Raw genomic sequence first — 9,540 nt, 5'->3', positions numbered from 1 at the left:
CTTTCCCTATCTTCGTATTTTCTCCATGATTTCATTTAATTTCAAGCATGTAGACAAAACTAAGCTCAGGAAGTATTTTGGGTGTCCTAACTAAGAGTCACCTGCCTCATCAGAATTTTTCAGTAACTGCTAAAGATATCACCTTGAGTATGTCCAAAAAACTTTAAAGAGAAATATGTAGATTTTCCAGTGAATTTAAATATTATAAGTGGACTATTGGGCAAATGTACCTGGTTAAGACATTTCCTGCCCAAGATGTTTGGTCTTGAGTTAACAAATCTCCCACTCACGAAAACTTTTCCTTTGGATACAATTTAGCTATTAGTTGGTCTGTTTTCCAACAAGCCTGAAGATTTTATTTCATTTTGAGTAATAAAAATAATTGGTAATAGTTTTTAGAGATTTACATTATGAAAAACTTTTAAAAACAGGAATTGTACAAAGAACTATTTTCTAAGATACTATAAAATAAGCAAGCTAAACTAAGATCTAAATCACACAAAATAAGATCTAAAAATATGAGCTGGATCTTTAATTATTACCAATTATGAGAAATTTCACTGAGAATTGTATTATTATGTTAAAAATGTATTTGATAAGTAAATATCTACTCTGTACCTCTCTGGTTTGAGTCATCGTTAGTATAAAGTTAAATATTTACTCTTCCAATTTGCAAATATCTAAGAGATGAAAACAAGGTGGTACTTAAAGACATGAAATCAGAACTGAGGATTCCTGATGTCTTGTCGAATAAAAGATCCTTTATTTTTTATTTTTCAAACGATGGATTGAGACTAGATTATGAAATTAACTTATGGATCACTACCATTATTTATTTAAAAAAATGAAAACACAACAAAATAAGAGAAATACAATGCGATGCAATATAATAGAAAATAAAGCACATTACCAGGTAGTAAGGATGAGCATTTCGTAAAACTTTTTCTTTTCTGTTCTATATATACCTGTATACAAATACTAGGTAACAATGCAAAAGTGTATTTTTTTATGGAAGGACCTGGTTAAAGAAAAATGTCTTAGAAGATGCAGTACAAGTGGAAATTGTGCAACAAGAGAAGCTGGGCCAGTTGAGGTACCCTCACAGGGGTTCAGACCAATAAATAATGGAGACATTGGGTGAAGTGGTTGACCCAGAAGCCTTGAATGGCTAGAGAGAAGTCCATCATGATGAATATAAGTATAATGTCCCCTGGAACTTGAGGATTGGCGATAGCTACAACAACCCCTGAGGCTGCTACTACAAGCCTTAGTTGTATTTCAGGTATCACGAAGGGTCATCTCTTCCTCACTGCCTGCAGAGTGGTGTGCCAAGAGAAAGCCAGCCATGGGAAAAGCAGAATTAAAGTAGCTCCAATGTCTTGGTAAGCTGTACTCTAAAAGGGGCATAGCCTTGATTTGTGGAGTTGCTACCTGTGTTGTTTCTTGAAGTCGGTTTATCAGAAGCTTTCACCCTAAGTCCTTTGGCCATTGCGTCAATATAATCTGTCTGTTGTTGGTTTTTTTTCATCTATAAGTAAGAAGATTGCATTTCAGGAAAGCTCAAGGAAACTAGCAGGTGTCAAAAACAGTGTGTTTTATCCCCTAGGAGTTTCTTTCTCTGTCTTAGGAGAAAAGGCATTCGTCCTGTTTTTCCAAAGGCATCAGTAATTGAATAGTGAAATACTTGGAGCCTACCAAACTGGGAATATCTGGGGTACTTCAGGCCTGCAGATGTTGATAAATTCTAGCAATCTATGAGGACAAACACTGGATCCTGTGTACTTTCAAATTAGTACCACCACTCTCCAAAAGCCACATTTGAATATCACTGCTAAATATCACTGGCATAGGCCAATGTTTTTTATTGAATGTTGTGCTAGTGACACTCAGACTTTATGGACTAGTGAATATCTCCCAAGGCCCAGATTCTGTTTATGTAAGTTGGTCAAAGTGAACCACATCTCCCCCTCTTTAAAGGGTAGATCAGAAAGCTGTATTTCCAATTTGAATCTTTAGAAGTGGCAAGAAATGAGAATGAGATGCATTTGCTTTGGTCCAGGGATAATCATGTGCAGGGAAATAATCAGAATCTGTTGCAAAAACCACGCAGCTCCACCAGCAATCATTATCCAACCACTTGGGCAATGTTACAGGCAAGGAGGAATCTAGTGGACTGAACACCTGGACAATCTTAGGCTTGCCCTTGAAGTGTGCACTTCAGCCCACATTCAAGCACATTGGTTCCGAGCTGATGCTGTCTGTAAATACTCATGATGCTTTTAGCCATGCTTACTAACAAGAGGACCAAGGGTACTGACACATTAGGCCACAGGAAACAAAAAGGATTTGACAGGATGGAAGTAACCAGAGTGGGAAGTCTGGGTAACCATGAGGTACCTACAACAGAATACAGGGAAGCATGTGAGTGTATTGGATCCAGCTTGGAAAACAGTATTAGGTCCATGTAGTCTGTGAAGATGGGAAGAATAGGTGGATACCATGGTCTCAAGGATTCAGGATTCAGTTTCCAGAAAATTCAGTGTAGGTAAATTAATAAAAAACAGTACTGGTGAACAGGTTGTGACCAAAGGCAGAGGCTGTTTACTCTCTGTTGTATTTCATGATCTCTGTGTGTAGGTAGACAAGAATTCACAAAGACAGGTGGACTCTAGGTGATGGTGGATCTTATACCTTCTCAAAAATGTATACAGATGATAGTTATGCAGGTACAATAAAAATATTAATATTAAAATAAAGAGATAATAATTATTTGTTATATATGCATGACAGTTATAGTAATCAAGGGCAAGTATCATGGAGCACATCTACACAGAAAACGTGTCTTAGTAAACTAATAGTTTGTACCAGGTGATACTTACCTGGTGTTGCCCACTCTGGGCATCAAAGTCTTGAAACTAATAGCCAGATGTCAATTTATAATAATACCTGAAGGAATAAGAATTATATACTTTATTTTATAATTTTATTTAATTTTATCATATAATTAATGTAATTATATATAACAAACATATAAAATAATGATCTGGTAAAAATTTCTGGTACCTGTTCACTAATGAACTAGTAAAATCTCTTTAGTTCATTGTCGTTAAGCTAGTCATTTTTATTCTAGTCTAACTTCCTTCTTTTTTCAGTTCTCCTGACCTCCTTTTCCCTCATCATGTTCTTGTTCCAACCTGACATGTTTCCCTTTACTTATCCCTTATCTTTAGTCTTATTAGGAATTTCACAACTGTATCTTTAAGGTGATGCTGTAAAATGTGTTCTACCAAATCCTCGATTTGTCCATCTCCACTGGTCAGGCTTCAGTCCTTTCCCCCACCTCAGCATTCAGTGCTCTTCACAGTCAACATTCTATCCCATTGTGTTTGTCCACATTCTACAACTAATCAGTGATAGAATAGGGCTTTCTTCTGATCCCTCTGTGAGGAAGCGCTCCTCTCTGATTGTGGCACAAGCTGGACGTGGTTTCTCTTTGGGCAGAAATGTGACTGCTGTCACCCCTCCTTTAGGGCACTATTATGTGCCTGCAGCAGCAGCCTGAGAACTTCTAGTTAAGCATTTAAAGTCAGTGGTCACATAGGCTACTTACACAAGCCTTTCACTCAATCTTTACAACAACCCTGTGAGATAGATATTATTATCATACAAAGATGAGGGAACTGACAAGGGTTCAAAACAAGTAAGTAGGAGAACTATTATGGGAACCCAGGTCATCTGATTTACGTCCTTCAGAATGAATTAAATGACTGCATAGCACAAAAATCATTAGAACATTCAAAACTTTCCACTTAAACTTGACCTTGGACTTATAGCCTTTATAATTTTGAAATAGCACAGTTTCTCTGGTTTCCATTTTTTATTTGGTTATTTTCTGATTGTCACATTACATAGAATAATTATCACTTGTCTAGTTAGAAGTATAAATGATTCCAATGAATGAAAGCAGAAACAAGTAATCAATCATAATAATCAATAATTATGCAAATCAATTCAGTATTTACCTAATTTTGAATAATGCATGTAATTATTATGCACAGAGTTGTTAGAGAAACCAAAGGTATTAAGCTAAAACAAAATAAATGTTACAAATAAAGGGTAGTTTGTATAGAAGTGACAAATATATGTATACACTAATAAATTCTACCAATTTAAAAGAAAAACCTATTATGAATACTTCTTTGTTTATTTGTTTCTAAAAGTATTTCTTTATCTCTTGTGTTTTCATATCATAAATTCAGGCACCAAACCAGATAATACCAGTTGTAAAATAATCTAATTTTTTGTCTGCTAATGTGACATACAAATCTCACTAGGTATTAAATTCTTACACACACTTAGATCTGTTTCTAGAATTTATATTTTTGTGCACTGAATACCCTGTTTCTGAAAATCTTTCTTTTCATTACTTTGCTCTTAATAAGTGCTTTAATATCTGGTTAGGCAACACTCCCATATTACTTTTCTTTTTCAGTTTTTAAGTGAATGTTTTTATCCGTTACAATTCTTTTTCTGCTTCAACTTTAGAACCATTTTGGATATCATCCTGAAGGAAAACAAAAATGACACTAACACTTTGTTTCATTTCATTAAGTCAGATTAATTTGGAGAAGAATTAAATGGCTTATAATATTGGACCTTCTTGACTTTCCCTTTATTCAAGTCATTTTTCTTACACTCCTCAGTAGAAATATGAGGCTGTTTATATATAGGGTATCTCTTTATTTCTTGTCAATTCCAATGATTTTTGTCAAAGTTTCTAATTACAAGCAAAAAAGTTGACTTATGCTGAGTAAGCAGAAAACACTTTCAAAATATGTTGGGTAGTTTAGTGAATCAGTAGGTAGATTCAAGGACCAAGCTCAAGGTTAAACTTCCAAGGAAAGTGATCAGAACCATCACAGCAAGTTCTGATGAGAAAACTGTCACCACCACGGAGCACTAGAGATTCAGGTTGCAGCAGCTATACCTCTGCACCAGAAACTCAACTGCTACTTCTAGGAACACTGCTACTTTTTTTTTTTCCTTTTTTTTTTTTTTCTTAAATTTTGTTGAAGTATAGTTGATCTACAATGTTGTGTAAATTTCTGCTGTGCAGCAAAGTGATTCAGTTATACATGTATATATATACATTCTTTTCCATAACCTTTTCCATTATTGTTTATTACAGGATATTGAATATATTTCCCTGTGCTATACAGTAGGACCTTGTTGTTAATCCATCCTATATATAATAGTTTGCATCTGCTAATTCCCAACTCCCAATCCTTCCCTCTCCCACCCCCCCTCCCCCTTGGCAACCACAATTCTGTTCTCTATGTCTGTGAGTCTGTTTCTGTTTGGTAGATATGTTCATTTGCTGCTTCTTTCTTTATCTTATTTGCATTGGCTAGAACTTCCAGAATAATGTGACTATTAATGTAAATGATGAGCATCTTTTTCTTGCTCCTGCCTTTAATGGAAAAATGTGTTGTTCATTTTGGTTCACCATTACATATTGGTAAGATATGTAAAAATGTTAGGGAAATCATCTTTGATTCAGAACATATTAAGAGATTTGTTTAAATTTTTTTCTCATTAGAAATGCATTCTGAATTTTATCAGATGCTTCTTCGTCAAAATTATCATATATTTGTATTTTTTAAATTTTAACCTATTAATGTGATATAATAATAGGTTTCCTAATATTTACCCTTCCTTGTATTCATGAAATAACTCTTATTCAGTCATGGGGAGACAACTTCAATACAGTATAGAGGTTATGAGCATATGTTCTGGAATCTGCCTGCCTGGGTCCTAATTTAGGCTCTGCCATTACTATTTACTGTGACCATGGACAAGTAACAGCCTCTGTAATTCTCAGGGTTTTCTTCTTCAAAATTGGCAAGATAATAATACTTATGTGAGAGTTGTGTGAGAATCATTTGAGATAATTCCTGAAAACAGCAATATATGAGATACACTGAGTGTGTAAAAATGTCAATTAATATAATTATTTTATCTTAATATAGACTGATTTTGTCAATATTGTATGCGTAATTCTTGCAATATATTTCCAAATGAGATTGACTTGTCATTTTCTTTTTGGATGCTGTCTTTGTCAATTATCTTTGACACTTTTTTGGTATCAGTGTTTTGTTAGTCTTGCCAAGTGAACTGGAAAGCTTTCTATCTTCTTCCATATTTCAGAAGACTTTAAATAACATTTAAACTTCTATTTAATTAAGGAATGAAAAATTTTCTGTTTTTTTCTGTTAACCATCAGTGAAGTCGCATTTGCTAGGTATAATTCTTTGACAATGTTTTCATTTCTTTCATGGCTTTCACCTTTACAAATATTCCATTTAAATTAACTTTGATCATTTGTACTTTCTTAAAATATCATTTTTACCATACATTAATAAATTCAAATTTATTATAGTAGAGTTGTACATAATATTTTCTTAAGGATTTTTAAGCCTCCTTAAAATCTGTTGTTACCTTCATTCCTATGTTACAAAATTGATACTTGCTATTCTTCATCTTTGTTCAGAACTGGTAGCAATTTCATTATGATTAATATGGATACGTTCTAGAAATATATCAATAAAAAGTATCCCAATAGTTTTGCTCTCTGTCAACTTCCATTATCATGAGTTTCTTCCTCCTTGTTCCTTTTTGGTTATTTTTAAATTGTCTTTTCCTATTTTCATGCTTAGTTCATTTATTTTCCTTCTTTTTTATTTTAGATCAAAGCATTTTAGGCTAAGGGACTATGAAGTTTCCTCTGAGTACAGTTTGATTCCTATCTCATATTTTTAAATAAATCTATGATTTTTAATGTTTTGTTTTAATCTGTTGTTTATAGACATTTATAGTTTTAATTTATTCTTTAATCTAAGAATCACTCAAAAAGACTTTTTAACTTTTAAAATTAAATTAAAATTGATTTCTAGTTTTATTACACAGAGGTCAGAGAATGTGGACTGTACAATTTTGTTTGTTTGTTTTTCTTTTTCTTTCCCTCTAATTGTTTGATCATTTAAGCAAGAAACTTGAAAAAACTGGAAGTCGTTATTCCTGTCCTGCCCCTGGGTTCTTCAGAACCATTTTTTTTTTAGATTCCATATATATGTGTTAACATACGGTATTTGTTTTTCTCTTTCTGACTTACTTCACTCTGTATGACAGACTCTAAGTCCATCCACCTCACTACAAATAACTCAATTATGTTTCTTTTTATGGCTGAATGGACCTGAGGACATGGGGAGGGGGAAGGGTAATCTGAGACGAAGTGAGAGAGTAGCATTGACATATATACACTGCCAAATGTAAAATAGATAGTGGGAAGCAGCCACATAGCACGGGGAGATCAGCTCCGTGCTTTGTGACCACCTAGAGTGGTGGGATAGGGAGGATGGGAGGGAGACACAAGAGGGAGGGGATATGGGGATATATGTATATGTATAGCTGATTCACTTTGTTATACAGCAGAAACTAACACAACATTGTAAAGCAATTATACTCCAATAAAGATGTTAAAAAAAAAAAAACTGGAAGTCAAACATAGTAAACTGAGAGGACAACATATTGGGCATGAAAATTCTCTTTTATCTATCTTACTTTAAAATATGTAAAACTAAGCATAGTACTTGCATAGGGTAGCTGAATAACTCTTACTGTCTTTTATCTCTCTACTGATAATATCAATTTAAGTGTCTTAATGCTCAACTTTCATTACAATTTGTTTCAACTCAATATGCCTACTTGCATAAACTGTTAAGTATTTTAGAGGCTTTTTTTTTTTTACTTTTATATGGGAAGCTCATTTTTCACTGTCTAATATGAAAGTATTCATGTTATTACTCATTTATGTAATGTAATTATTTAAAGTATTGATTCACTTTTGTTTGCTATAATTTGTATTTACTTTCAATTTTCATATTTCCTACATACTTAAATTCCACTTTTAAGAATATTTCTGTTTTGTTTGTTTCATTATTATTTTTGCAGAACATGGTTGGAGAATGGGCCTTACCAGAAGAAATGGTCGATAATTTACCACCCTCCAACAATTGCATATTGGGCCATGTGATTCACAGACTAATCGAAAGTTCTCTTCCTTCTCAAGTTGAATCGACAGTACCAGAGTTACCTTCATTTGTTATAAAAGGATGCGTGTTGGGGAAAACATTTAGTGGAAAAACTACTGCTCTAAAGTCTCTAGAGAAAAGTAAAATTTCTTTCTTGTTTGTGTTTTTTTCCTTTATTGGATTCTATTTACAATGACTGTAGCTGCAAATGGCTATGTCTGTAGAAAACATACATGAGAATCTGCAAATATATTGGGAAATTCTGTCATCAAGAATTTTGTAATAGGTTGATCACATAATTTATTGTCCAAGTCAGACACTTTTAGGAGTAGAGAGTCATAAATTGGGACTGTCCCAGGGAAACCCGGACATATGAGCTTGCTATATAATTATGATGCACGGTATAAAGAGAAATAATGTCTTAAACTTTACTTAAACTTTCATCATAGATTTTACTTTACCAATAGATGAAGTAGGAAAATAATAACTTGTCACAAATAAAAAAGAAATCATGACTTCCCTGTGTGGCACAGTGGTTAAGAATCTGCCTACCAATGCAGGGGACATGGGTTCGAGCCCTGGTCCGGGAAGGTCCTACATGCTGTGAAGCAACCAAGCCCATGTGCCACAACTACTGAGCCCACGAACCACAACTACTGAAGTCCACGCGCCTGGAGTCCATGCTCTGCAACAAGAGAAGCCACTGCAATTAGAAGCCCGGGAACCGCAAAGAAGCATAGCCCCTGCTCGTCACAGCTAGAGAAAGCCCGCACACAGCAACAAAGACCCTACACGGCCAAAGAATAAATTAATTAATTAATTTAAAAAAAAGAAAGACAGGAAACCAACTTAAAATTATAAATGTTTTAATTCTTCACATTGATTGAGTTCTTTCCCTTTAATAAACTTTTGGCTTTTTATCTAGAAGTCCTTTCAGTTAGAAGTGAAATCATAGTTTTCCATCTATTTACTTAGTTTTTCTTCACTAATACTTACCCTTGACTGTTTTTACTGGAAAACTCAAATTTTTCACTGAGGCCAGTCTGTCTTGTAACAGTCCAAGGCAGAGAACAGTAAGTCATTATTGAGATGTTAAATAGACCTCTTTAAAAGGCAGCCTAACAAAAGCTCAATGAGATACCACTCCACACCCTCTAGGATGGGTATAATTTTTAAAAATTGGAAAAAAAGTGTTGGTGAGGATATAGAGAAGTTGGAACTCTCATACATTGCTGGTGAGAATGTAAAATGGTGTAGCCACTATGGAAAGTAGTTGGTGATTCGTCATTAAGTTAAATAAAAAATTACCATATGACCCCAGCAATTCCACCACTGATATATACCCAAAAGGACTGAAAAGAGGTGTTCAAAAAAAAACATATGCAGTAATGTTCATAGCAGCACTATTAATAATAGACAAAAGATGGAAACCATGCAAATGTTCATCACC

The 9,540-nt window shown here is 34.1% G+C and overlaps 1 protein-coding gene across 1 annotated transcript in view; it reads left to right on the top strand.

Moving 5' to 3' along the window:
• SPEF2 (sperm flagellar and cilia associated 2) overlaps positions 1 to 9,540 on the top strand; it is a gene marked incomplete at its 3' end in the record, with an annotated part of 107,407 nt that overhangs the window by 60,946 nt on the left and 36,921 nt on the right. The window contains exon 10 of the mRNA XM_007466842.1: positions 8,011 to 8,230. Within this exon, the coding sequence (XP_007466904.1) occupies positions 8,011 to 8,230 (220 nt within the window). The remainder of the gene's footprint in view (positions 1 to 8,010; positions 8,231 to 9,540) is intronic.

Source organism: Lipotes vexillifer, unplaced genomic scaffold (genome assembly GCF_000442215.2).
Source record: "Lipotes vexillifer unplaced genomic scaffold, Lipotes_vexillifer_v1.1 scaffold647, whole genome shotgun sequence".
Taxonomy (NCBI): Eukaryota; Metazoa; Chordata; class Mammalia; order Artiodactyla; family Lipotidae; genus Lipotes; species Lipotes vexillifer.
This window is presented reverse-complemented; position numbering and strand designations above follow the sequence as displayed.